Source organism: Drosophila gunungcola, chromosome 3R, assembly GCF_025200985.1.
Source record: "Drosophila gunungcola strain Sukarami chromosome 3R, Dgunungcola_SK_2, whole genome shotgun sequence".
NCBI lineage: Eukaryota > Metazoa > Arthropoda > Insecta > Diptera > Drosophilidae > Drosophila > Drosophila gunungcola.
In genome coordinates, this window is record NC_069139.1 from 8853853 (window position 1) to 8881791 (window position 27939).

Sequence of the window (27939 nt, forward strand, 5' to 3'; positions counted from 1 at the left end):
GTCTTGCAGTTGCCATAAATTTGGGCGCTAATAGTTTGTCTAACCTTTTACTTCACGCAGATTAACATTTTAATTATGATAAAAAATTTTCGTCGATTGTTTTGCCTGCCTTCCCAAAACATGTAAATTTTTATTGATTTCCACTTGCATTCCATTTGGCGCCATCGCATTGGAATTTTTATGGCCACTCAGGGCATGTAACAAATGCCAAGCCGAACTTAGCAATTTCTCACTGGCTCAGCCATCAAAAATATCCGCCTCGACACCGACTACTTTATGGCCAGCCCAGTTCCCACAGTTCCCAGGACAGAAATATCCAATAGCTGGGATTAAAGAGAATTGTATTTGAGGGTTCGTTCGACAAATCAATAGATAACACAAAAGTCAACAAATGGAGCAGCTGAAAGCTGAGCTTATGGCACTTCCTAGTGGCGGTAGCGCAGGCGACGCAGCACCGACGAGGGCAGGTACGAGTTCTCGGGGATCTGGGCGTTGGCCTTCTGGACGGGACCGGCGGAGGCAAAGTTCAGGGCGTTGGCCACTCCACCGTTGTGGGCCTGAGAGGTTCCTCCCAGCTGGTCGTACTGCGACTGGATGGCACGCTGGGCGTTGGCTGCATCCTCGGGAGTCCTGTACTTGACGAAGTGCACCTCGGGCTTGTTGTTCGAGTTGCTGCGGATGGCGTTCAGCTTCTGGGCAAGATCTCCAATATCGGCCTGCTTGTTCAGCACATAGATGGCGGTCTCCTGCTGGGCAGCCTGCTTGGCCAGAGCCAGGGCGGCGTTCTCCAGGCCACGGTTCTCGGGTCCCTTGATGAAGACCACGCGCAGACCCTTGTTCACGGAGCTGGCCACACGCTCAAGTTCCTGGGGCTGATCGAAGTCCTCCTCGTTGGCGGTGAAGGTGAAGAACTCCTTCTCCAGCTCGGCAGCGGGGGCAGGGGCGTTGTAGGAGACGGGGGCACTGAGTCCAGAGGAGCCCAGACCGGAGGATCCCAGACCAGATGAGCCCAGTCCAGAGGATCCAAGACCAGAGGATCCCAGATCCAGGGAGCCACCGCCCAGACCGCCATCCAGGCTGCCAAAGTTGCTGCCTCCTCCCAGGCCCAAGGAGCCACTGCTTCCGCCGAGGGAGCCACCACCGGCTCCTCCTAGGCTCAGGGAGCCGCTGCCGGGAGCGAAGGACAATCCAGAGCTGGAGTGGCCCACGGGCTGGTAGTTGTAGCCCAGCTTGTCGGCCGAGGCGAGGGCCACGAGGCACAGGACGATGAAGGCGCGCATCTTGCTGGTGTTGCTGTTCTAGTTGGAGCTCTGAGGTCGGAAGTCAGAATGATGTCGATGTGGAGCCGCCGGGCGGTTTATATGGCATATGGTCGACTCGACATGGGCGTCAATCAGAACAGGCGTGTGACAGCGTGCTGGAGATCGCGATAAGGTGAGCATTGTCTGCGAGCCTAACCTGTTTTTCTGTTTTTCTGTATTTCTGTATTTCTGTATTTCTGTATTTCTGTCTTTCTGTTTTTCTTTTTCCTCTTGGCGGCTTTGGCTTGGCTTGAAGCTAGAGTTTGGTCAGAAGCAGAAGCAGAAGCAGAAGCTGCGGCGTTGGCGGCGGAGTTGATTAAAATTTGATGAACTTGCAGCAGCTTACGGACAAACAACCGACATTTTTATGCAAATCAATGGACAAAGGGCTGCGGCTGCCGAACAGCTCCAAATTGTCCGACCATGCAGTAGCCGCATTCTTTTGTTCGCCCATTTTGTTATGCAAATCGAGCCGGGGATGATTGAAAGTAAGACTGGGCTAATTTCCCAGCTTAATAATTTTAAATTGCTCGGCCCCAATGGATTTTGGATTTTGTATGTTGGGCATTGTCATCTGTCGGCCGACATGGGGTGCAATTTGTCAAGCGGAGCCATCTCAATTTCGAACCGCCAAAGTGCGTGGGCATGGGCATGGGCAGCCAAGTAGCCGATGGGCCATATGTTATACACCGGGTTATCATGCTCGAGATTAAACAAATCGCCGGCAGAGAAAACATCTTAGGTTTCCACTCATTTGCAATTTTCACAAACAGCAACAGCTTAGGCGCACGGACTCATAATTCAATGCGGCTCGAACCCGTTTTTGCGTTTGCCAGTTGACGTATGCGAAAATGCCGAAGCTCGAAAATCCAATATGCTTAGGAATGTTAGCCCAGAAGATCCGCAAGATATTTGACAATTTACATTAAAAAACAATTTTATTTCGTATAAAAATCTCAACAATAACAAAGGAATTTCGAATGGCCCAATGCCCTCGCGCTCAGAACTCAGAACTCAGAATTCAGAACCGCAGACGGCGCAGAATGTTGGCGGGCAGGTAGGAGCTTCCAGGTGTGGCAGGTGGCACGTACGAGGAGATGGGGGCGGTAGCCTCGGCCTGTGGGGCGGGCAGGAACTGGCTGGGCGCCTGGCTGCTGGCGGCATGGACGGGAGCGGGAGCGGGGGCGGGCTGGGAGGCGAAGTTCAGGGTGGAGGCCACACCGCCATCCTGGGCCTGGCTGGATCCGCCCAGCTGATCGTACTGACCCTGGATGGCACGCTGAGCATTGGCCGCATCCTCAGGAGTCCTGTACTTGACAAAGTGCACCTCGGGCTTGTTGTTGTTGTTGTTGCGGATGGCATTCAGCTTGTTGGCCAGATCTCCAATATCAGCCTGCTTGTTCAGCACATAGATGGCGGTCTCCTGCTGGGCAGCCTGCTTGGCCAGAGCCAGAGCGGCATCCTCCAGGCCACGGTTCTCGGGTCCCTTGATGAAGACGACGCGCAGAGCCTTGTTCACGGCATTGGAGACCTGATCGGAGGCAGCCGGGTCGTAGAAGTCACCCTCGTCGGCGGAGTAGGTGAAGAACTCCTTCTGGAGCTCGGCCTGGGGAGCAGCGTAGTTGGGGGCAGCAGCCGACTGGGATCCCTCGAAGGAGTCAGCAATGGGAGCGGCGGCAAAGGATGCACTGGGTGCAGCCGCGAAGGCAGGAGCATCGTTGCTGGCCAAGCCAGATGGCTGGAAGCTTAGTCCCGACGAGGAGTGGGCCACTGGCTGGTAGTTGTAGCCCAGTTTGTCGGCTCTGGCCAAGACGGCGAGGCACAGGCAAAGGACTGCGGAGAACTGACGCATGTTGAGTGGGTGAGCTGAATGCGGGATTTGATGCTGATGTCAGATGGTTCTTTGGCTTTTATGCAGATGACACCGCCATGCAAAAACGCTCTGCATAAAGCGGTCTAATTATGGCACACAAACCACATACCACCTAGATCAGGCCGTGCCACCCTGCTAAAATATGCAAGCGAAGCGGGTGGCTGCACCGTGAGGTCAGCTCCGTGGCTCGGAAGGAAGACGATGACGTCTACGTATGGAGCTGGCCAGAGCCGGAGCTGGCGCCATAAAACTCATATTAAATTCAATATGCTGCCTTAATCAATAACTCGCGTATTCTTCTGCGCCGCTTTTGGACAGTGCTATGGTACAACCTTGCCAATTCGGTATTTTCATGTATCTTTATCGTTGAAATCAATAAAATCGGGCTATAAAAACCAGCGAACCAGTGGACCGAGCATCGTAAACCCCATTTGGGGCAATTTAGATGGAATACGGCTCTGAATTTGTATCGGAATCGGAATCTGAATCTGTATCCGACTTCGTCCGGGATGAAAAATGTCACCCAAATCGGTCGAAGAGCAAACAAAACGTTTGACAGGCCGTTTCAAATGCAAATGAGGCGCGCCTAGTCGCTTTACTGCTGCCAAAAATAAATATTTTAACGATTCGCCAAATTATTATTGCCTTATTCAGCGGCTTTGTGTTGTCGTCTTGGTCTTCGAGTTTCAGCTTTATGCAAATGATGCGGGTGGAGGCGACCTTCCGCAGTCCGTCCGTCCATCCGTCCGCCGGAAGTGAAGCAGGGGACAACGGACAGCGAACATCGGACTCATCGCTAAATATAGCCGCCATCTTTTGCCGTATCGATCGGCTAGGCCGACCGCTAATTAACAACTGCAGTGCTGCGCCTTGTCAGCGCCCAATCAGATAACCCGATAATTGGTCTCTTAATAAATTACTTGGCGCCATCTGATTTGGCAATCCAAATCGGACTCCGAACCCCTCTACAAAAACAAGCTGAAAGCTGGCCAATTCTGGCCTGCGTCTAATTTGCATGGCTATATTCGGTTTTATTTGCAGAGCCATGCAAAAATTTGCAGCCACAGCAGCAGTGTGACGAATCGTAAAAAATATATTATAAAGAAACCGCATTTTAATCTCTTATTTATGCATTTTTAAGGCAAATGTGAACTCTTCATAATTCATATCGCCTCAAAATGCAGGCGAAGAACTGAATCTTGCACCTATAAAAGCCTCGAGATCGACGAGATAAGTCAGTAACCAATCATCTTTGCCATCCAAACAATCAACATGCGTTCCTTTATCGTCCTGTGCCTTATTGCCCTGGCCACGGCCGACAAACTGGGCTACAACTACCAGCCAGTGGCCCACTCCTCGTCGGGACTAAGCTTCCAGCCATCTGGCTTGGCCAGCAACGATGCTCCTGCCTTTGCGGCTGCACCCAGTGCATCCTTTGCCGCCGCTCCCATTGCTGACTCCTTCGAGGGATCCCAGTCGGCTGCTGCCCCCAACTACGCTGCTCCCCAGGCCGAGCTCCAGAAGGAGTTCTTCACCTACTCCGCCGACGAGGGTGACTTCTACGACCCGGCTGCCTCCGATCAGGTCTCCAATGCCGTGAACAAGGCTCTGCGCGTCGTCTTCATCAAGGGACCCGAGAACCGTGGCCTGGAGGATGCCGCTCTGGCTCTGGCCAAGCAGGCTGCCCAGCAGGAGACCGCCATCTATGTGCTGAACAAGCAGGCTGATATTGGAGATCTGGCCAACAAGCTGAATGCCATCCGCAACAACAACAACAACAAGCCCGAGGTGCACTTCGTCAAGTACAGGACTCCTGAGGATGCGGCCAATGCCCAGCGTGCCATCCAGGGTCAGTACGACCAGCTGGGCGGATCTTCCCAGTCGCAGAACGGCGGTGTGGCCTCCACCCTGAACTTCGCCTCCCAGCCCGCCCACCACGAGAGCGCCGCTGCCAGTGCTCCTGGTCCCAGCTACTTGCCCGCCAACATCTTCCGCCGTTTCCGTCTTTAAGCGCCAACTAGCCGTTGTTCGATTTGTTGTCTAGTTATCATGTTGCTTTATTGTTTAAATAAAACGAAAACTTATTAGTAATACAAACTGAGTTTTAACCAACGGTCTTGGCATTTTTGCCAAGAAAGTATAAACTATGGTCCAAATATGGGATTCCTCGTCGAACTCGAAAAAGTTTACATAAGATTGGAATTTAATTCACAATTTTTAAAATTTTGCAAAAATAAAATGTTGGTCATTTACTCTTGTCTTGTTTGCTCCTATTAACCGCATTGTAAATACAAAATTCTTTTGAAATATATTTTTTCTAATATGCATCCCAATTAAGCAAACTGAAAAAAATGAATATAAAGTTTGGGCACTATGAAATGTCATACCTCGTTGAGCTCTTAATTAAATTATTTGCAATATTATTATGATTGATACGTTCATTATGGCCCGCAAAAACAAATGTGTTTATAATAGAAGAAGAAATTTGAAAAAAAAATTATATTTTTAGAATCATCCTTGGAGTTTTTAGCTATGGACAGTTCGTCGTTCGGCTGTGTTATTAAAATACAACAAAAACAACTTTCAACATAAATCCTGATTTTGATTTTTCACCAACATTTTTGTATTTTGGTTATGACAACGCACAAACATTTAAATCTGAAAAATTGTGTTGCTTAAAATATACAAAAATGTTTCAAAAAATATATTGTAGAAATCAGTTGAAAAGTGACGCAGATCAAAAGATGAGTTTGTCACCGCTATAATTGTGCTGGGGTCACGTTTTAAGTAAGTTACAACAAAAAATACCTTTCCCATCGGAATTCGTATGAAATACAGTGAAAATAGTAAGTAAGCACTTTTGTTGAACCATTTTTTCGTATTTAAATTGTAAAAAAGATCAATCGTATTTAGGATCGAAAGTAATTCGTCCTTTCACAGTTTTGTGATCATATAAGTACTAAAAATTTTAGCTTTTGACAATTTTAATAAAACAAAAACAGCCCGTACGAGTGCCCTTGTTATTACTAGACATCGATTGCATTAAGGGTCATTTGTATATTTTTAACGCTCACATCAGGAAACCGTTTCATAATGGGGCGCTTCTCTATTTTGCTGGCTCTTTTTATAGGGGATTTGTTGGGAATTCCCAGGCAATTTTAAACAGGTTTCTATGGAGATCAAAGTAATCTTCCGACATTCTCTTTGACTTTGAACCTGAAACTAAAAAGTTGCTTGAACTTCTAGACCCACTTTCGATAGCCGAAAAGCGACAAACAAAGAAAACAAAATATCATAAACTATCAATGGAATCAGCATAAGAGAATGCATAAATTAAGCTTTTATCGATTCGTAGGCGGAACTCCAAGAATGCATCACATTGTGTTCAACTTTAACGACCGCCAGAACATTTATAGCCGTCTTCTACTTTTTTTTTTTTTTTTAAACGGGTTTAATAGTTTTGCATCATTTCCCCCAATCGAATTTCGGGCAGTTTTGGCCGGGCTAAAAATACTTCGAGGCGCCATGAACCGGTCGAGCAGAACGCGTCTGCAATTGGGCAGAAAATCTGGGGTCGCCGACTGGATGGATGGGCGAGAATGTTAGGATAGTTTTGCATAATCATTTCATAAGCGCACCGCTTAGAATAAAACAAAAAACTAGTTGAGTTATGGAGCAACCCGACGGGAATGATGGCGTTCATTGTTCTAAGGCGGTTCTAACTACGCCCGCGTGGGTATAAAAGCCGAGCGCCTCGATCTCAGGATTCAGTCTTGGCCTTTGCCTGTTCAGCACACCCAGCCTTAGCAAATCTCTACAACCATGCGTTTCCTCATCGCCTTCTGCCTGATCGGTGCCGCTTGTGCCCAGTACAACTACGGAGCTGGATTCTCCGGAGCCGCCTCCGATAATGTGCCCAGCTTCTCCGGAAACGGGTTGGGTGGTGGCGCCGACTACGGTTCGGCCAGCAGCCCGGTGTCCGACTACTCGGCCTCCAGCGAGCTGAACAAGGAGTACTACACCTTCGAGGCCGACGAGAGCCAGTTCGAGGATCCCCTGGCCTCCCAGAAGATTGCCGGCTCCGTGAACAAGGGTCTGCGCGTGGTGTTCATCAAGGGACCCGAGAACCGTGGCCTGGAGAACGCCGCCCTGGCCCTGGCCAAGCAGGCTGCCGAGCAGAGGACCGCCATCTATGTGCTGAACAAGCAGACCGACATCGGAGATTTGGCACAGCGCTTCAATGCCGCCCGCCAGAATGCCAACCAGCGCCCAGAGGTGCACTTCGTCAAGTACAGGACGCCCGAAGATGCGGCCAATGCGCAGCGTGCCATCAAGTCGCAGTACGACAACCTGGGCGGATCCAGCCAGTCCATCAACGGCGGCGTGGCCAACGCCATCAACTTCGCCTCCGCCGCCCCCGCAGCCCCCGCCCGCCACGGCGCCAACTACTCGCCCCCGGCCGCCGCCACCAGCAACTCCTACCTGCCCGCCAACATCCTGCGACGCCTGCGCATCCGTTAAGGACCTCAAAAGCCGACAGTTGTTAAATGTTTTGTAGAAATGTAATTGAATAAAAACGAAAATCGATATAAACCAATAACATGTGCCTTGTTTGTTTACTAACACAACTTTACTCAACACAACGTTACTCAGCCAACGAACTTCAAACTAAATATTCCCCCCACAAAACCATCGAACTTAATGTGGCGCCATCTGTCGAGTCGCATAGCCAAATTTCGTTCTGTCTTCCTTCTCCAGCGCTTACCGGCAGAGCAGCGGCCGAGCATCAACAGAGTTTCCGGGATCTCTATGTACATAAAGACGGACAGACATACAGACGGACAGACAGACAAACAGATATAAATACTTAATATGATCGGAAAAGCTTCCTTCTACCTGTTACATACTCTTCAACTTTTAATTGACGAGTACCGAGTATAAAAAAGGCAACGAATGCCTTTTGGATTAGGGATGCAAAAAAGATACTCAACTTCATTGTTGTTGCCTAGCTTCGGTCTTATCAGCATAGTGTAATGTCCGCTCTCACATCTTCCTATCCTGTGTGCAATTACAAAACCTGATTCAAGATCTTCTAAGTTTCTGGCTTTGTCAGCGGTTATTGCATTTTTATGCTGCCACGATTTTATCGCTTTTCCTTATAATAACATTTATGCAAAGCTGAATTGCTCTGCGAGCCCGAACAAAAGCCGAGCGCTGCTTGTTTTGTAGGCGGAAAAAACATTTAGCAGCATCAGCGCTTTGTCTTCGAGAAGCTGCGCCGCCAGCTTCGAAGTTGGCTTGGTATAAATAATAAACGCCGCCGTGGTCATAGGCAGAAGCAACTTGTGCTCCGAACCAAGAAAACCTCAATTCCCAACTAAAGATGCGCGCCTTCATCGTAAGTGGTTCAGCCTGGACTACCGACGAAACTAGAACTAATGGATAACCCTTGATTCCTCATAGGTAATGTGCCTGGTGGCAGTCGCCTGTGCCGACAAGCTCGGCTACAACTACCAGCCCGTGGGCCACTCCAGCTCCGGACTGTCCTTTGCTCCTGGAAGTGGTAGCATTGGAGGTGGCTCCATTGGAGGAGGAAGCATTGGAGGTGGCTCCTTTGGAGGTGGATCTATCGGAGGCGGATCAATCGGAGGAGGCCTCATCGGAGGAGGTTCCCTGGGAGGTGGATCTCTGGGAGGCGGCTCCCTGGGAGGCGGCGCCATTGGAGGTCTAAGTGGTCTTGGTGGACTTGGAGGTGGCGATTCCCTGAGTGCCCCCGTCTCCTACAACGCCCCCGCTCCTTCTGCTGAGCTCGAGAAGGAGTTCTTCACCTTCTCCGCCAACGAACAGGACTTTGATGAGCCCCAGGAACTTGAGCGTGTGGCCAGCTCCGTGAACAAGGGTCTGCGCGTAGTCTTCATCAAGGGACCCGAGAACCGTGGCCTGGAGAACGCCGCCCTGGCTCTGGCCAAGCAGGCTGCCCAGCAGGAGACCGCCATCTATGTGCTGAACAAGCAGGCTGATATTGGAGATCTTGCCCAGAAGCTGAACGCCATCCGCAACAACAACAACAACAAGCCCGAGGTGCACTTCGTCAAGTACAGGACTCCCGAGGATGCGGCCAACGCCCAGCGTGCCATCCAGTCGCAGTACGACCAGTTGGGAGGATCCTCTCAGTCCCACAATGGTGGAGTGGCCTCCGCCCTGAACTTCGCCTCCGCGGGTCCCGTCCAGAAGGCCAACGCCCAGATCCCCGAGAACGCCTACCTGCCCACTTCGGTCTTCCGTCGTCGTTTGTAAATACTTTTAAACCACTTCGTGATGAGGCCGTAGTCTGTCTTTGTTAAAACTTATTGTTGAAACCTATTGAATAATAATATAAAAAATTTAAAACCAAACTGTTAATTGTTGTTCAATTGTCTGGAAATTAGAAAATATATTTGGGGCTAAAAAATAAAACTGTTTCATCAGAATTATGCCGTTACCAAAATTTTAAGATTTGTATTTAAGTTTAACTCAACTGGAAATGCAAGAAGCTTTTGAGGAATACATTTAAGACGTCAATAACAAAATTGCTTTTAACATTTTGGTTTTAAAATTTAATTAATTTAAACATAAAAATTATTTGTCTATACTCTATACCATACTCAATACTATTAGGCACTAAAAATTCTGCAAGAAATAAATAGCTTTAATTAGGCCTACATCTGATCTATGTAAATATTACTATCCTACAGGAACTTAAAATTCTTTTCGAAATCCAACTTCCTGATGGCCTTTACTTTGAATAATGGCAAAATAATTTTATTTTATTAATTCTAGGATTTTTATTCAAATTTTTGAATGACGTATTTGAAAACTTCCGCATATTTTTGATATCGGCCAACATTTAAAAACAAAAATGCCAAATTATTAGTTAAATACATATTTTTGTAAAAGCGTTTAAAATAAGTTTTTTAATAAATAAATTATGTATGCAAACAACAAAGAATCAATGAACTGGGGGCGGCATTTCAAACACCTCATTAGACGACCCGCCAATTATAGCGCTTGCATCATGCCCATAAATCAGAACTAAGCAGATGTGTCGACAACGATTATGATAACTAAACGCTTGTCGTTTAGTCGGAAAACCCAATTGCGGATGTCCTACATAAAACAAGCTCTTAGCCTTGCCGAAGAATTTGTGAGAAATATTTATTTATATGTATTATACCTAATGGTGACCCATCTGCATGATAAACTCATTCCGTTGTGCCCGCGACATATTAATTTTATTATTTTATATGAATTCTTGTAAAAAATCGGACGAAACTCGAAATATTTGAATAACCCACCACGACCGGACACTGCCCATTCAAACGCAGCCAAAAAAAATTCCACAGCGCACATTAAAAAAAACCGAATAAGCAAAAACCTTTGTAGGCGGCAAAACACAGTGGCTTCAAAGAGATCTCCGTGCAGCGAAGACGCCGCGGCGGTATCTTTGTCTTTATCAGCCTCCAAAATGGGTTTGTATAAATAATAAAGATCGCTCCTAGCCAGAGACACAAGCAGTTCAAACCTCAAAGCAAAAGAACCAGCAATCAACTCAAGATGCGCGCATTTATCGTAAGTAGTGCGATCAAGGATTTAAAGGATTATACACCAGGATAACACTTCACTTCCCCCTCGTGTCGCAGGTTATGTGTTTGGTGGCGGTTGCCTGCGCCGATAAGCTCGGCTATAACTACCAGCCCGTGGGTCACTCCAGCTCTGGATTGTCCTTTGCTCCTGGCAGTGGCTCCATTGGAGGTGGCTCCATTGGAGGTGGCTCCATTGGAGGAGGAAGCATTGGAGGTGGCTCCTTGGGAGGAGGCTCCCTGGGAGGTGGCTCCCTAGGAGGTGGCTCCATTGGAGGTGGCATCGATTCCGGTCTGGGAGGTCTTGGTGGTCTTGGAGGTGGCGATTCTCTGAGCGCCCCCGTCTCCTACAACGCCCCCGCTCCTTCTGCTGAGCTCGAGAAGGAGTTCTTCACCTTTTCCGCCAACGAACAGGACTTCGATGAGCCCCAGGAACTGGAGCGAGTTGCTGGATCCGTGAACAAGGGTCTCCGTGTGGTCTTCATCAAGGGACCCGAGAACCGTGGCCTGGAGAACGCCGCCCTGGCTTTGGCCAAGCAGGCTGCCCAGCAGGAGACCGCCATCTATGTGCTGAACAAGCAGGCTGATATTGGAGATCTTGCCCAGAAGCTGAACGCCATCCGCAACAACAACAACAACAAGCCCGAGGTGCACTTCGTCAAGTACCGAACTCCCGAGGATGCGGCCAATGCCCAGCGCGCCATCCAGGGTCAGTACGACCAGCTGGGAGGATCCAGCCAGGCTCATGACGGTGGTGTGGCCCCCGCCCTGAACTTCGCCTCCGCTGGTCCCGTCCAGAAGGCCAATGCCCAGATCCCCGAGAACTCGTACCTGCCCACTTCCGTCTTCCGTCGCCTGCGATTCTAAGATGTGCCATCATTGGACCCTATTAGCCTAAGCGAACCTCGACTGAATGACTCACTCTTCCTGTTACATGTTGTTGACTAATGCATAATTACACCAATAAATTTCAAATTTAAAAACGAACATTCAAACAAAGGTCTTCTTTATGTGTTTTATAGAGTGACAGTTTTATAGCGGATTTGCCATAGGGGCTAATGGTGCATTAAAACCGCCTTGTTTAGCGTGTTTGTTTGCGGATGGGTTAAATATAAACAGTGCCCTTCAGACTATAAATATCTCGATTGTACGACATCGAGATAAGGAAGGTGGCTTGGCCAAGTTTCCTTTATGAGTATTTCTTAAGATTTGCATTAAGATTCACTGCGACTTTCCAAACAAATCGCTGAACTAATTGTCTGACAAAAAGCCAACTCGCATGCCGGCAGATTAATCAACTACAAGATTGGATCCACCCACTTGGCCCGGGGGGAATATCGATTAATATGGGTCTCCCCCGAACCGATGGCAACTGGTTCTTTCCGCCGACAGCTCAAGGCCGCGGAGATGCCAACCACTGTTAGGTGACCTGGTTTCCGAGGCCCGTCGTGTGTCACGTTCAATTAGAAAGGAATCTCAAGTGCAACCCACATACGAAGACAATGAAGATTTATGCCCAATCGAAACCTGATTAGCCATAAAAACAAAATCTAATCATTAATTTTATTAAGCTGACGATCACTTTTTTGTTGAAATCATTAACAAATAAGCGGTTCTGTATACATATTCAAGCAAATATAACAAAACAGTCTGGCCAGTCACTTTGGACTGCAAGAGTCCGAGAGCTCGGTGTTTTGTGCATAAATTATAAGCCAATTATGGGTGAATCACGATAGTTCGGATAACGACTGGACTGGACTCGTACTCACACTCGCATTCGGATTTTGGACTCGGGCCCGGCGGAATCGGAATCGCATCTCAAAGTCGGCGGCGCTATTGAAGCTAGCTCTGCTCAAAACAATGTGTTAAATGTGTTAAGAGCGAAATTATGTTAGCAGATTAACAGCATTCCGAAAACCCGATGGCCAATGGCCACTGGCCATTCACGATTCGTGAGCGAAGATCGATGATCGCCGTGTTCCGCCACCGGGACCCAGACGGCTCAATTGACTAGATTTTCTAGTCTAATTTTGAACGTCTTCGCGTTGGCGGTATAAAAGCTAGTTAATGAATAATATGGTCAGCATTCTTCTAGAATACTTCGCAGGCAACAGGTCAGAGAATGCGTGCCCTCATTATTCTATGCGTTGTGGCGGTGGCAAGTGCCGGCAGTTTGTCCGGCTACAATTACGGACAAGGTGCGACGACTAGCATTGGAGGAGGTGGTGGTGTCACCAAGACCGCCGGACTGGCCGGTCCAGTCAGCTACAGTGCCGCTCCACAGGCCTCAGTTCACAAGGAGTTCTACAGCTTCCATGCCAACGATGACGACTTCGAGGATCGCGATGCCCTGCGCCAGGCCTTGGCTTCGGTGAAGAAGAACGTCCGTGTGATCTTCATCAAGTCGCCGGAGAACCGAGGCTACGAGAACGCCGTTTTGGCCCTGGCCAAACAGGCTGCCCAGCAGCAGACCGCCATCTATGTGCTGCACAAGCAGACCGACATCAACGAGTTGGCCCAGAAGTTCAATGCCGTGCGCCAGAACGCCAACAAGAAGCCGGAGGTGCACTTCGTCAAGTACCGCACTCCCGAGGACGCCGCCAATGCCCAGCGGGCCATCCAGTCGCAGTACGATCAGCTGGGCGGCACCAGCCAGTCCATCAACGGGGGCGTGGCCAACGCCATCAACTTCGCCTCCCAAGGATCGGTTCCCGTGCGCACTGCTCCGCAACAGGTACCCCAGAGCAACTACCTGCCCGCCTCCATTCTAAGTCGCCTCCGTCACTAGAAAATCTCCCTGTTAAACGTTGTTTTCGAATAAAAATTATTTAGTTTGTTTACATAAAAAAATTATGAAATTTTTGAAAAAGTCACCACAAAAGCTCATAGATTTACTGCTCAACATACATAAGACTACTTTTATCATTTTAAAGTATTTAGAAATATGTGGTTTCAAATTTATAAATCTTTACTAAGACTTACGATTGTAACTTTGGGCCGATTTACAGTAAACACCTATTACAAAAATTTTAAAAATTTTCAAAATTTCAAGAAGGACTGATCCGTTTTTGTGGTAGTTTCCAGAAAATTTGCAGTTATTCGCTAAAAAAATTAATATACAAATTTCTATCATCTATTGTTTAATAATTCTCTAAGCTTAAATATTTTTTTTTTTTTTTTTGGTTTTTTTTAATCCCCTTGCACATATTATTTAAAACTTATACAACTTTTTTAATACTTTTGAGATACTTGTAAAGCAAGTTTAAATAACAAATCATTTGTTAAATTATTTGTGGCCCAAAAAAAAACCTAAAAAATGAAATTCCACAGAATGACTATATATAATCAAATTATGATGGCGTAAGGTTTAGTTTAAGGTAACTACTCTTTAAATAGTAATTAAGATATAATTTAAGAAATTGCTTTTCTTTTGATCATTGCCAAGAAAACCCTTCCAAGTATGCAACATGTTTTTAACCAGGAAAGTGACCGAACATCTTAAAGCACTTAAATAAAAAGATAGTAAATTGTAAATTTGTTTAAGCGCCTTCCTTTATCTCATCTTTTCCTTTTAATGCATTTAACCATTTTGAATTTTAATGAGCAAGAAGGTACGACTATAAAGTAGAAAAAGCTCCACGCAAACAGAACCTACGTAGAATAACAAAAACGTCTTAAGACAAACTCCAAAGGAGGTCGATATTATTGACTTAATAAAAAAAAACACTAAAAACTCTTTTTCGCATTCCCTGACCTTGAACCGGCAAAACACAGGTTTGATTAGAGAACTAGCTCATTTATTTTAACTACTTGTTTTCACTTTCAAAGTTTGAAAGAAAAACAGTTCACGAAAATATATCTGAACTGGCAAAGTTTCTTTGCCATTAAACTGAGCGAGTGGGGCCTTTTGGTTGAAAAATGCATTACACACTATAAAACTGGTTTAAAATTTAAAAATTGAATTTATTTAAGCATTAGTCAACAATAACTAGGATTTAAAGTCAGTCAAAGATCGCTGCCATTTTCGAATCGACTAATCGACTAATCAAGTGAAACGAGCGACTTAGACGCGGCGGAAGACCGAGGAGGGCAGGTACGAATTGTCGGGGTTCTGGGCGGTGGCCTGACGCACTGGTCCGGCGGAGGCGAAGTTCAGGACGGGGGCAACACCGCCGTTGTGGGCCTGGCTGGATCCTCCCAGCTGGTCGTACTGACCCTGGATGGCGCGCTGGGCATTGGCGGCGTCCTCGGCAGTGCGGTACTTGACGAAGTGCACCTCGGGCTTGTTGTTGTTGTTGCTGCGGATGGCATTCAGCTTGTTGGCCAGATCTCCAATATCGGCCTGCTTGTTCAGCACATAGATGGCGGTCTCCTGCTGGGCAGCCTGCTTGGCCAAAGCCAGGGCGGCGTTCTCCAGGCCACGGTTCTCGGGCCCCTTGATGAAGACCACACGGAGGGCCTTGTTCAGGGCGGAGGACACACGCTCCAGCTGCTGGGGCTCATCGAAGTCCTGCTCGTTGGCGGTGAAGGTGAAGAACTCCTTCTCCAGCTCGGCGGCGGGGGCAGGGGCGCTGTAGGAAACGGGGGCACTCAGGGAGTCACCGCCGCCGATGCTGCCACCACCGAAGCTGCTGAGACCGCCAAGACCGGCACCGCTGCCAATGCTGCCTCCCAGGGAGCCTCCTCCGATAGATCCACCTCCAATGGAGCCACCTCCAATGGAGCCACCACCAATGGAGCCTCCTCCAATGGAGCCACCTCCAATGGAACCGCTGCCAGGAGCGAAGGACAATCCGGAGCTGGAGTGACCCACGGGCTGGTAGTTGTAGCCGAGCTTATCGGCGCAGGCGACTGCCACCAAGCACATAACCTGCAGAGAGACAAAACGACGCTGTAATCCTTGGTATCCTGGGAGCACTGGTCGACCACTTCGATACTTACGATGAAGGCACGCATTTTGAATTTAGTTCTTTGACTTTGACCACTCGGTTGTGTCTGACGTTTGCATCACCGAAAGGTCCAATATTTATACGAAAAGCAGCGATCGGTGTCACTAGACTGCGCTCAAGTTCATGCAGACTTGCCAGACCGTTGTTGTTGGCGCATTTCAAAGTAACTTCTTCGGCAGCTTTTGTCTCTCGAAATGCTATCCACCTTCGAACGACGTCGTCGCTGGTGGAGATAAAACAATGGCGACAAAGTCGCGAACAAAGCGCATCGATGTCTTGCCGCCCTATTCTTGCAAATGCTGGCGTCGACTTTATGCAAATTTGCCTCCATCTCGCAGTGGAAGTACCCATATCAAAGAGCATGCCATCACGTTGTAAGCCAATAGAGCAGCAGGCTCTTTGGTAGAGGAAACGGCCAGAAAACAGCTGAAAACTCGTTTAGCAAAAGCCACTATAAATGGTCATGCTTTCAGTAAATGAAATGATTTTCTTCATATTTTATATGCTAAAACATTTGGCGGAGCACCGAAACGAGTTCGAAAACGACTCGGGTTTTCTACACTTTTTAGTTTGGTCCAGCCGCATATTTCTAGCTGGGAATTCCCGGCGATTATTGCGTCCCCCTTTGGTATTTGGAACATGGTATTTGGGACTGACTGCTCTATGGTTTGGCCATCCGATGCCGATACTCATGCAAAGCTCATCGTTTTACCATGGTGCGGAGGTGGGGGAAACAATGGCTTCAAAATGGATAGAAATCAATTTTCGCGCAGCCTTTTTTGCGCATCCATTCATTCATCCGCCCATCCATCTATCGGTCTGTCCATCTGTCCATTTGTCCATCTGTCCATCTGTCCGGAGCTCGGCCATTTAACCTGTGGCCAAAAAAAAAAACACGGCTTGGCAAAATAGAAGCCATTAAGTTAACAACCGTTGCGACCTTGAGTTTTTTACTGTTGACCAGCACCCGAAGCTATAGCTACTCGGAATTCGGCGGTAATCAGCTGGCGCCAGGCGACCATTTAATCTGATCAGCGATTATCACGTTTTTCATCATGGTTTATTGATATCATAAAAATTATTGTTTTTTATTTTGGCAATATTTCGAGGAGAGAGGGGGGGCAGAAGCAGCAACCAAGCCGCTGAAAACTGTTTCGATTTGCATAATTAAAGAGCCTCGTCGGAGAAATAGCCAAGATCCATATTTAAGATAGCCCGAGCGATTTGCAAATCAATATTGGCGAATGTCAATCGCGGTTATGACTAAGATATTGATTGATAGCACGGATAACTATAGCGATGAGTAACACGTAGACGGGGTCACTGAGGAAATCCGCCCGGATTCCATGATATCACCATAACTCATACAAGACTTTCGTTCATTTTACATCTAATAGTAGTGCGCATGGTTGGCATATGTTTAATCCAGACCAAAACCCAAACTGGCCAGAATCTAATCAAGATTCACACTCGAGGCAATAACCTAAAGTCAAAAACAATTTGTCTTGGCTTTGTGTGCGGCCCCACCTTTTGCCCACCAACTGTTGCGGATCGTCGACCAATGGTCAGTATCTTAGCATCACCATCGGCATCTCAGTCGCTGGTGGCAATGTCATATGCAAACTAAACAAATGTAAACATAATAAAACAAACCAGCTACAATTTCAAGGTCTCGGGCGCCACACGCACATAAAAGATGCACGCAGCAGCGACATAAAAAGTGGTCGAAAAAGCGGGGAAAAGTTTCCAGCACGGTATCGAAGATACTATAATAGCGGTCGGACGACGTTGGCGTATCAATAAATAAATAAAATAAAATGCGGCCCAGCCGGACCAAAAACTCCGAGAGAGAATTTCTGACACCGCTTTATGCAAATGCCTGTTGGGGTCAATCGATCTATTTACCAAAATCTGTCAGTTTCTGTTATTTCTTCCATTATTTCTCCTCGCTTCTAGACAACACAAGCCTGCTAGTTTTATTATTTTATTGCCATTGTTCTGGGCACAAAAAGTCGATGCCAATAAAATTGTGCATTTAATTTATTCGGCTATCACCTCGCTGGTGTCAAAAGCGGGCGGTGCCTTTCAGGTGCAAAATCCAATCGAATCTGTCGCCTCTCCATAAATTGGAGCATTAGTATTTTCCTTAAATCATAAGCTTTATCTGTGAACAAATTTGCAAGTTAAGGCCCAGTTAAACGAGTTTGTTTGCTTCTGGCCTTTCTTTTGCAAATATGTTTGGGGCTGTCTACATCTAGAACTCTTTTACGAGCAGTCCGATTTTATTCTTCTCTTAATTCGATTCGATTTTTTGTTCCAAAAATTGTTTCCGCATACCTGAGGACAAATAAAAATATGTTTTACTAAAAAAGCTGAATGGCAAGCCACAAAACCGTTTTTGTGTGCAAAAAAAATATGCAAATATATTAAATTTGATATGCAAATAGCCGATATCAATTATTTCAAGCGCAAAAAAGCCCGAACCAAAGCGAAACGAACTGAAACTAAACTAAAGCTTATGCAAAAAAAGAGCGATATTTTAAAAACCTGGCCGAGAGTGCTGAAAGGAATAAATCAAATCAAATTTCGCCGAGCTGCCCAATTTGTTTAGCAAATTGTGTTAGCGATAAAAACATTTTGTATTGACAATCAAACGGCAACGACGACAGATGCTGATTATTATTTTGCGTGTTATTTTTGCTTATTTTTTTCTGTTTTCCTTGCAAGCAGCTAAGTGGTCTAGATTATTTATTAAATAGATGAGCAAAAAAGAGATTTCTGTTTATGCGCGTTAATCAGCCGAAAAAGCCCCGGAAAATTGACACCACAGTCAAACATTGGCAAAGCAAGAAGCACGGCTAGAAAAAAATAGGAAGGAAGAGAAATTTTCTATGTCTACAGAGTTTAAGCAAAAAAAACGGGGAAATAAATTCTCAGCTTACTGTGTGAGCCTTGGCGCCCGCAAGAAGGCAATAAATTATTTTCGAGGACTCCTTGTTACGCATCGTTAGCTAAAAACAGGAATTCATCTGCTGTGTATATCGAAGTGCATATTGTCGTCGACGCTTGAGCTCTTCATTTTGTTTTAATTGCAGGCCTGCCTTTGCCTAATGCCAGCTTAATGTCCCAGTTTCGGAATACCAACAGAACGGTCCTAGTGCAAATTGTCGTTTAATTTATTAAGCAGCGACTATGCCGGCTTTTAATATAAATATGTGTGCAAAACACTAATTACAGATACAACACGCCCACGCCCCCTATATAGTATGTATATAGTAATTAGAAAATAAGAACACATAGGCGTAAAAATGTCACCAACTCGCGTCTCGCTGGTTGACATAAATTTGGAGCAACGCTGCGTATACGTAATGAAAGCACACTCACAATCAAAACTTAATCTGCAGAACGGCAAAAGGGAAAATCAACTATGGAGCGAGGCCAGCCAAACTGGTTGACCCAACTATCACCTGTTTGACCTGATCTTTCCCAGCTCGAATTCCCTCCCCCCCCTCGAAATTAATCGGCAACTTGAACTTGAAGATGTCGCCATACCCATTTGCATTTCTAATGAAAACGTCACCAGAACTCGAACTGGTGGTCGAGCGTGGAGCTTTGTTTTCGGGGTGAGAGAAAATTAACATATTTACATAATACCTGACTGCATCCCCCGTCGAATGGCCGTGTGAAATATGCTATCAAGCTCTTGCTTAATTGAGGCAAATATTTTCACATTTCATTCGGCGACTGGGTCGGAGGTGGCTTAATCTGCTCTTGTTACGCACTCTAAGGACTCTGCTCGGCAGAGTGTCAAATGTTTTGCGACAAGACAGCTAAGTGTTTGCCTGTTGACAATTATTTGAATTTTTAGCATGCTCGCACTTGTGTTGCTAAATATTTTTGCAAGTAATTCCATGAGTACGTTGGGAATTTGATTTTTATGGCAAGCTTTAACGAAGGGCAAGTGCGTATACTTGATATGGACTTAAAGAACATATATATATTTTTTCCTGGGGCTGTCATATTGGGTATTCCTTGCCGCCATTCAGCCAACGCCCAACGCCCCTTTATGCGCTGCACATGACAATGAGATGGAATCGTGGAACACACCGGGATATCGCCCATTGGCCGCACTTGTCACGTCCGAGTCAATGGGCATGGGCATGGGCTTGGGGATTGGGAATCCGAGGGTTAGGGATCAGGGGTCAGGGGTTACGAGGCTAGGGAGCGCGTTAAGTGACGCCGTGTTTGTTCCGTTAAAAGTGACTTTAGCACGTGTGCCGTCCACGTCAGATCAGCATCATCTTGGCATCAGCATCAGCTCGGCATCAGAATCAGCATCAACATCAAGCCAACTTGGCGAAAGTACGCTAACGGGGGAACTAGCAAACAATCTAATAACAATTCCTGGAACGTCTCGGCGCTTGTAGTCGCTGGCCTTTCAAGACGATGTTGCGTGGTTTAATCAATCAGCAAACTAGCTGCACGTGCTCACAGAACTCAACTTCCCTGGGAAGCAAAAAATATGCAGGGTATGGACACTTTTCGGCAGAGCTCCGGCTTAGTTGCCGTAGCTCACTATGAACTTGGTCATGCTTATCATTGGAAAATTCATAAATTATTAGCCAAGGTTATCATGCATTAGACGGCCTTCGTTCTGGGCGTACGTGAGCAGGTGACAGATCTATCAGACCCGCGCTGACATGCAAACTGGGGAATACATACCCTTAGACTCCATTTGCCCTATCAATAAGCCCCAGTTGTTTCGACTTTTACCGCGCGTCACGTTTCAAATTTATTACATGCCGAAATTCTTCAATTCGGCATACGCCTGTCAACTCCCCTCAATTTCGATACAGAGAAGTTTTGTGGCAAATGATTCCCATCAGCAGGACGAAGTGGAAATATTTAATTATCCGTCCCGTATTGACTGGCCACCATCCGAGGATTTTGATGGAAATCAACTGTGTTTGTGTTCCATTCGCCCGCGGTGCCAAAAGTGATTCTGCGTAGTGGCTAGGCCTAATCTGGCCAGCATTAAGCCGCGTTGAACAAACAACCGCCAAATGTCACTTGGCAGTCTGATTGCGAAACAAATAAAAGTGCCAGGATGCCAAAAATGGCAACGGCGATGGGATGGTGTCGGATTCTGAAGTTGGCCAACAGCAGGCCGTGACTGACGCTTATCAATATTTGCACAGTAACGAGGCGAGAATTTTTTTTCGGCGCGGCTTACTGAAAGGCAAATAAGAAATTTCAAAGTAATCAAAAACTCATTGTCCTGCCATCTCGCTCTAGGTCCGTTCCAGCTGTCTCCCCTCTCTCTCTATCTCTTTCGTTCCCGATTTTTTTTGGGATGGCAACTATATTTTTATGGCCATGCTTTGGTTATTGCAAATTGCGAAAGCAAAACGCCTTCGCACACATTGCCACTTAGCCAGGCGTTCAATTGCCGTTAAGCGACCCAGCACCACCGCAGTGAGAAAAAAAAATCACCAAAAATGAATAAACTCTTTCTTTAATAACAACACATTTTATATTTTAGGAAGGATGGGTGCAAAAAGTTCATAAGCGAATGGAAAGTGATATTTAAAAATTTTAGAACGGAAAGGGTAGAGTTCAAATTCACCCTTTTCGTACCCTGATATAGAAAAGATGATTTTTTTTGATTTCAGCTTTAGTAAATTTTAAACACTTAAGCTTGTTTATTTGTTGTCAAAAAAGGTTGTCCCGTTGTCGACTATTTTTTTCTCAGTGCAACCACAGTAACAATGGTGGTGGTAACAATAATAACAACAATGAGCAGGCTTCTGAGCATGCCCCACGTTTGCGCCACGCCTCGCAAAGTTTTTAAAGAAATTGTTGTGCGGCAAGACGGTTTTATGTTTATAGTGTCCGCCCCACCATTGACACTTGTTATAAGAGTGCGGCCTGGATGGCATTCTGTACTTTGTATTCGCGCACTGTGTTCGCTTTGTTCGCCTTTATATTTATTTATATGAAAAGTTTGGCTAGCAATTTGCGAGTACATAAAAGAAATTTGTTTTACGCTCTGCTATTTTGTAAAATTGCCACTTAAGCTTAAAGCGCGAGTGCCCCGCCCGTCACACTCTACGTGACGCCAGCGAGTTTAATAAGCAGTTAAAAAAAAATAAATAAATAAATAAAAAGTGTTGCACGCTTGTAGGCGCTTCCGCTTGTCAGCCGCCAGATAAACGCAGCGAAATTTATTACCAACCCCCCGAATTGCAGCTGTGATTGTACCGAAATGGATGTCATTTGGCTTTGATGGGCCGCTTCTGGCCTCCGATAAGTACCAGAGTCTTCCCGAGATTGGCACATGGTAATGACTTTATTAATGCGCAGACAAGCGACCATCTAGACATGATTAATGTCGCAGCACCTCGGGGACTAATAATAACACATTGCTGGCTGGGATTCAGAAGGAGCGACTCCGACAACAATTCACTTCATCAGTCTACTCTATGTGTGTGTGTGCGTGTGTGTGTGGTTTTCGCCTTCTTGGCCCCGCTCGGCAAATATAAATTTATTGATCCAAGCAATTATCGTTAATTGGGTAAATAAACAATATTTCAACGTACGCCTGGCCACGTTAGAACGGGCACTCAGGTGGATGTGGATGTCATTGTCCTGACCGGCCAGGCAAAAGGGCGGAAACGAAAAACAAAAACACGGAAGGTATCATTAAGTCCAGCCTGACGTGAAATTCAAGTGCGCAGTGGCTCAAAGTTGCGCCAAGTGAAAAAGGCAACTACATAGCACATCGTCTGCTATAAGAGGCACTAAATCAAAACTGCAAGTGGAGAGCTGCACAGTGGGCCAGTTGAAGGACAGCGGACTCGAGTTTGTCCCAACTCCACAGCTCCACTCGAGTTACACAGACACTCGACTGAGACACAGACACATTGATGTATTTTATGTGCGTGCCGTTCCGAACAAGACAAACTGAGACGTGAAGAGAAATTACAACTACAAGCCGGCGTAATTTATATGCAGACATGGCCAGCACATTGTGAGACACAGCAGCAGGACTGGCGGAAGGAGCAGGACTCGCCCGGACATCGCCGGAGCAGCCGGAAAATCGAAGCAAAGTGCTCTCAAAAATATTGTTGCGAAAAAGCCATACACAGAAAAAAAAAACAGTACACACAGTGGTTAAAACAACATAACAAATTTGCGTTCCTTTTGCATTTGAATATTCACGAATTTTCTCTTCTTTGGCAGTGCATGTGTGTCATATTGATATGTGGTCGTAAATAAAATGTTTTTTTTTTTTAATCTTCCATAAATACATGCATTTAAATTTATGCAGTTTTTGCTATAATCAAAAAGGTTGCAAGCAAACCAAAAATATTTGATGATTAAACGATTAAATTTTATCAAAACGAAAACAATTGACAAGCAAAATAAGACTTATGCTCTTACCTTTACAATTATTTAAATTAACAGTTTGTGAGGTTAAAATATTTGCCCACATTATTTGCCGCAAAAAGTAAGTTAGTAAATATGCGTTTTCTGTAATAAACTAGTTCTAACTCATAGATTTTACAATTTATTTCTTAATGCTAGGAATAATATACAATTGCAAGTTATTTTTTCTGTGCAATGTCGAAAGAAATCTGAGTCCGAAAGCGAATCCCGATGCGAATTTGAGCACGGATACGTGAATGTGGCTGGAGGGCGGGAGTGGTAGGATGGAGAGTATGAACGCCACTTGCTGCTCTTAATGCAATGCAAAACTTTGCGGTCGCTCAATTTAAAAAGTAAACAAAAAAGCTACGGCATGAATTTTTATGATATGCAAATGATGCCCGCCTTTGGTCCCGCCTGACCACGCCCTCTCCGCTGGCCCCGAATGCAAATGCCCGTAGCCGTTCCCCAAAGAAATGTTTACTCTCGAAATAATATTTGTATGTTCGAGAGTGCATAAAAGTCAGAAATGCCGGCGAGCAACAACAATTAAATGTTGATTAGACGCCGAGTGAGTGACCGCAATGGCACAGGACTGCCAGTGGCCACGCCTCGAATGTCACTTGTGCAGAGCCCGATATTTCATTTGCCCGCTGCGCATCATCAATTTGCGATGACAGTCACCCCGCCCACAGGACCTGTCTGTTGTCAGCCTGGCATATCCTTTTGTGTGTGGGGCCCCAGTGCAAATAAATGAAATCAGGAGTCGCTGTTCAAAAGAGGTCCTTTGGCGCACGGCTCACGGCTCACAACTCACATGTGGGCGGCACCCGCACAATCGCGCATTCCTTACTTGCGGTGCATAAAATAAAGACGCTGTGCGGCACATAAAGATGTTCTTCCGATGCCAGTCGTGAATTGTTTTACACCCCAAAAACCCACACGTAATCCGCTCTATTAAATTTACAATGTGCGTATTTACGACGCGAAAATGCTGGCACATTCAGATTTAGTATAAATTGAATTTACAATTCAGAGTAGGTAATTTAAGTGCAGGCCCTGCAGGAATGCTCAATTGGCCTGGTTTGAGTGTGAGTATCCGGCACACTCATTCGTTTTGGCCTCCAACTGCGTAGGTGGACAGCTCCTAATTGCCAGAATTTATGAAATGCAATTTTTAGACCACCACCCCAAAGTGCTAAGTCAGCTCGTGTGCTGTTGCGAATATTTTGTGGCCATGCGGCATGTGTACCTGGCATGTGTACCTGGCATCCTCCCGCAGGACACGTCAGCAGCAGCAGCTGCAGTCCAGCAATTTTAAATAATTAAAAGCCAAGCCAAGCCAAGCCGTCTGGCTGTGCGGAACACATAATACGGAACACGGAATACGGAACCCGGAACAAAATATCTGACAGGCGGTGGCCTTGTGTAATCTGCTACCGGGTAATGGCTACGCCCACGCAACAATCACGAATCCCGACAAGGAAAAACAAATGAATCTCATTTCCGACAAATTTGAGCTAAAAGACTTGCGCCAGCCACGACGAGAACTATGAAAATTGCTTAACTTAAGTCTGCTGACAACTTATTTGTTGGCGGCGGTCGCATTTGCTGGTTTACGGCAAAGCCGCAACTAATTACAACAAAATTGTCATTAGTTTCAACTTGTCGGCTGGCACAGCGGACAAAGTTTTTGTTCATGTTTTGCCACTTAGTCGTTCGCTGTGCCGTCTGAAATGTCGTAATTTTTTGCGCGCTTCCGTTTCCGTTCGCCATCGCCATCGCCATCGTCATCGCCATTTTCCCCTTTCACCATCGAAGGCGCCATCGCCATAGCATTCATTTTGGAACGCTGCCAGCGATGCGGGCACTTGAGTTTTATTGGGCAGAGGGGTAGAGAGATGCATTTATAAAGTCATTTTGGCTGCATCCTGCTGGCAAGTGGCAACAGTTGGCATTGACCACATTAATGTGTCTCGGCCTGGTTGACAAGCTCGCTGTATATTTGAACAGGCAACAGCAGAGTGCAACAAGTTGTCCATTCACCTGTCATAACGATAGAATTAATTAACAAATTTGAATGTCTTGTTTCTCGTTTACCGGAAAATGTCTTCGGGCACAGGCACAAGTAGTTGACAATTTCAATTAGCAGCAAACCTGCGATGGCGATGGCGAGTGGGTAAATAAAATATGTATAGCAAAGAGCTTTCAAGCTGCCGCACTGCCAAAGGATTTTCCTGCCAATAAATGTGTTGAACAATTTTTCACTTTGGCTCTTTTATCTGTCTGCAACAGCTGCAGCGAACGGAAGTTCATCGCTTAAGTTCGAATTTGAAACACTCGCTTTAATATTGAAGCGGACACTGTACGCTCGATCAAGATGATTTATTTCGCAACGTAGAATTACCAAACTAAAGTGCACTTTAAGACAGAAATGGTAACGCTTTATCAGCCCAGCACATCCCGCACAGCCAGCCCAAATAGTTTTAGAGCGACAGCGTAGTTTCATGCAAAATCAAAAGCAAAGTTTTGATGTGGCCAAAATGGAGCAAGGCCGATGGGGGTTTTCGTTCTTGCGCCTGCATAGGCGACATTTGGAAACTTTTATTTGAAGAGAGCACGCGTGTGGGCTTAAGACACTTTCAGCGCAATCCATCATTAGGGCGGAGGAGCAGCCGCAGGAGGTGCTGGCTGAAACAGCAGCTGCTCCGCCCCAGATCCTGCATCCCGCATCCTGCATCCTTCGCTTGGCAGCGACAATATTTTTCAATTTTCCGCAGCAATCGAGCGTTGATAACAAACTAATGTTGAGTGCAGTTAAGTTGTTGCTGCCGTGGCTGAAACAGACAGCCAAACCCAGCAGAAAGCTACTGAAAAGATGAGAAATGAAAGCAGCGGGCTATCGGACCTCCATCGCGAGTTCATTTTCCTTGCCCTGAATGCCGTTTCTCGGAAAGAACTCGCAGATGGCTTTACCGCTGTAACAGCAATCAGCAAGTTCCATTTGCATTTGGACGCTTAGAGCTACACAAAAAGGAAAATTTAGCTTTTCAGTGGACTCCAGCTTACCACAAATAAAAATACCCAAATCAACTGTTTTCATGTTGAGCAGAACATTACTTTAAGACTATTGGAGCAGCTGAATCTGCAGAAATATCTTAGTTAGGGTACAACTAGTCAACATTTTAAATGAATTACTAATTTGCCATTTTTAAATTTTATATCTGAGCCCAAGAAATGAAAATATTTATTTTAAATATACTTACTATAATTTAAAAACCGTCTACTTAAGCCTACAAATGCAAAATACAAAAACTATCTTAGCTTTGGAGTTCTTTAATCAACAATTTGCTTATAAGTGGTTTTAACAAGAAAATTAAAAAAAAATGTTTAACTTCATTTAACTACCTCTGCATAAAATTAATTTTTGAAGAAGTAATGAATTATTCGATTAAGTTCACTTGCAAAATAGTCTTCATAATTTAAAGCTTAAATGCGCACAATAATTACATTGCCTCATCAATGAAGTAAGTGCATTTCACTTGCAGTACATGTATTCGATTTACACTCTGTTAATGTTATTTTAATTAAAAAGGAATTTAAAAATATGTATATATCTGTTCCTGTGGCTCCATTGATACATACGCATAGGGGCGATTTAAAAACCAATGGAAAACAATGAGACTGGATGGGCCATCTGACCACAAGCTCATCATCGTCGGCGGAGGAAAACGGCGGACAAGCCACGAAATTGCGTTTGCTGGCGTAGTTGTTACTGTGTTCAGGACGCCGTGTTTATTAACGAGCTGGTGCTGGTGCAACGGAGGTCCATCTGCCACATGCAGCCAGTCGAGCCAATGTCCTTGTTGTCCGCTTCGTCGCCTATCCGTCCGTATTTAAATCAGTGGCCCGGGATAATCACAATCAAAATGTATGCAAATTGAGATGGGAGTGCCGCCTGCGCGTAAAGCTCGAAACCATCCAATTTAACAGATTTTTCCGCCTGCATGTTGATGAAGTGCCGGCATGCAATTTCCAGAGGAGACTATCTTATCCATATGCGGCATGTATGAAAATTAATTAACGGCACTTGAGCTGGATGGAAAATTAATCGAGTGAACTTAACGGTGGGGAATTTTCGCATTTAAATATTTACCTTCGGGAACGGGTGCAATTGAAACTGTTGGCTGTTACTTCTGGGGAATAAATTATGCTAAACCATGGTCACTTTTACGCTACCATCCCCTGCCACCTGGCATTGTTTCACGGCCAGGACCTCATTACCAGGGGATTCGAACGGAACGGCAAGGATCCAAACCATTGCCAACTGCACAAACACGGATAAACTTTTACGGCGTGAAGAGCTCCGTCTGGCTTCTTGTTAGTGTTTTTGTTTGCCTTTCGACTGCACTTTAAGCACCGAAGTTCGTTAATGCGCGTACTTGAGCGCTGTTCAGATTCCACCGAAAAGCAACCCATCCGCGTGGATTAGAGGAGGCAAAGTTCACGGCCCGGACTAAACAAACAAATGTCTGATTCCATTTGCGTTTTTGGGGCAAATGTCTTGCATAAAAATGCAGCACAAACACACAATTCAAATTACCGTCGCTCTTACGCGAAATACACAGTTCATTATTAATGTGCGAACTTCGATGTGCCGTTCAGTCACCTTACGTAACTCAGTTTGCTGCGCCAGCTAATGATGGCGAAAAAGATGGCAGAGTGGGTACGCAGTGGGTACAGTTGCTCTGGGGCAGCATTAATAAATT

At 45.8% G+C, this 27939-nt stretch overlaps 7 protein-coding genes across 7 annotated transcripts; 4 read left to right on the plus strand and 3 right to left on the minus strand.

The window, feature by feature from the left end:
• Nucleotides 1–325: 325 nt before the first annotated feature.
• On the minus strand, nucleotides 326–1354 carry LOC128266498 (glycine, alanine and asparagine-rich protein). The gene has a single exon (XM_053003069.1). It carries the CDS (start codon nucleotides 1278–1280, stop codon nucleotides 426–428), a length of 855 nt encoding a protein of 284 aa, XP_052859029.1. The 5' UTR covers nucleotides 1281–1354; the 3' UTR covers nucleotides 326–425.
• Nucleotides 1355–2290: 936 nt separating this feature from the next.
• Nucleotides 2291–3207, minus strand: LOC128265116 (uncharacterized). Its single transcript, XM_053000939.1, has one exon. The coding sequence runs from the start codon at nucleotides 3151–3153 to the stop codon at nucleotides 2323–2325; it is 831 nt and encodes a 276-aa protein (XP_052856899.1). The 5' UTR covers nucleotides 3154–3207; the 3' UTR covers nucleotides 2291–2322.
• A 1135-nt stretch (nucleotides 3208–4342) lies between these two features.
• LOC128265125 (uncharacterized) lies at nucleotides 4343–5271 on the plus strand. Its single transcript, XM_053000953.1, has one exon. It carries the CDS (start codon nucleotides 4447–4449, stop codon nucleotides 5182–5184), a length of 738 nt encoding a protein of 245 aa, XP_052856913.1. The 5' UTR covers nucleotides 4343–4446; the 3' UTR covers nucleotides 5185–5271.
• A 1656-nt stretch (nucleotides 5272–6927) lies between these two features.
• On the plus strand, nucleotides 6928–7768 carry LOC128265134 (uncharacterized). Its single transcript, XM_053000961.1, has one exon. It carries the CDS (start codon nucleotides 6997–6999, stop codon nucleotides 7693–7695), a length of 699 nt encoding a protein of 232 aa, XP_052856921.1. The 5' UTR covers nucleotides 6928–6996; the 3' UTR covers nucleotides 7696–7768.
• Nucleotides 7769–8482: 714 nt separating this feature from the next.
• LOC128251988 (keratin, type I cytoskeletal 10-like) lies at nucleotides 8483–11780 on the plus strand. Its single transcript, XM_052979293.1, has 5 exons — nucleotides 8483–8572; nucleotides 8638–9467; nucleotides 10297–10357; nucleotides 10702–10782; nucleotides 10854–11780. The coding sequence occupies exons 1-5, from the start codon at nucleotides 8558–8560 to the stop codon at nucleotides 11658–11660; spliced, it is 1794 nt and encodes a 597-aa protein (XP_052835253.1). The 5' UTR covers nucleotides 8483–8557; the 3' UTR covers nucleotides 11661–11780.
• A 681-nt stretch (nucleotides 11781–12461) lies between these two features.
• Nucleotides 12462–13643, plus strand: LOC128254956 (uncharacterized). Its single transcript, XM_052984355.1, has one exon. The coding sequence runs from the start codon at nucleotides 12916–12918 to the stop codon at nucleotides 13579–13581; it is 666 nt and encodes a 221-aa protein (XP_052840315.1). The 5' UTR covers nucleotides 12462–12915; the 3' UTR covers nucleotides 13582–13643.
• A 1092-nt stretch (nucleotides 13644–14735) lies between these two features.
• LOC128256695 (keratin, type II cytoskeletal 3) lies at nucleotides 14736–15842 on the minus strand. Its single transcript, XM_052987223.1, has 2 exons — nucleotides 15735–15842; nucleotides 14736–15663 (listed from the first exon to the last, which is right to left on the minus strand). The coding sequence occupies exons 1-2, from the start codon at nucleotides 15747–15749 to the stop codon at nucleotides 14857–14859; spliced, it is 822 nt and encodes a 273-aa protein (XP_052843183.1). The 5' UTR covers nucleotides 15750–15842; the 3' UTR covers nucleotides 14736–14856.
• Nucleotides 15843–27939: the final 12097 nt, after the last annotated feature.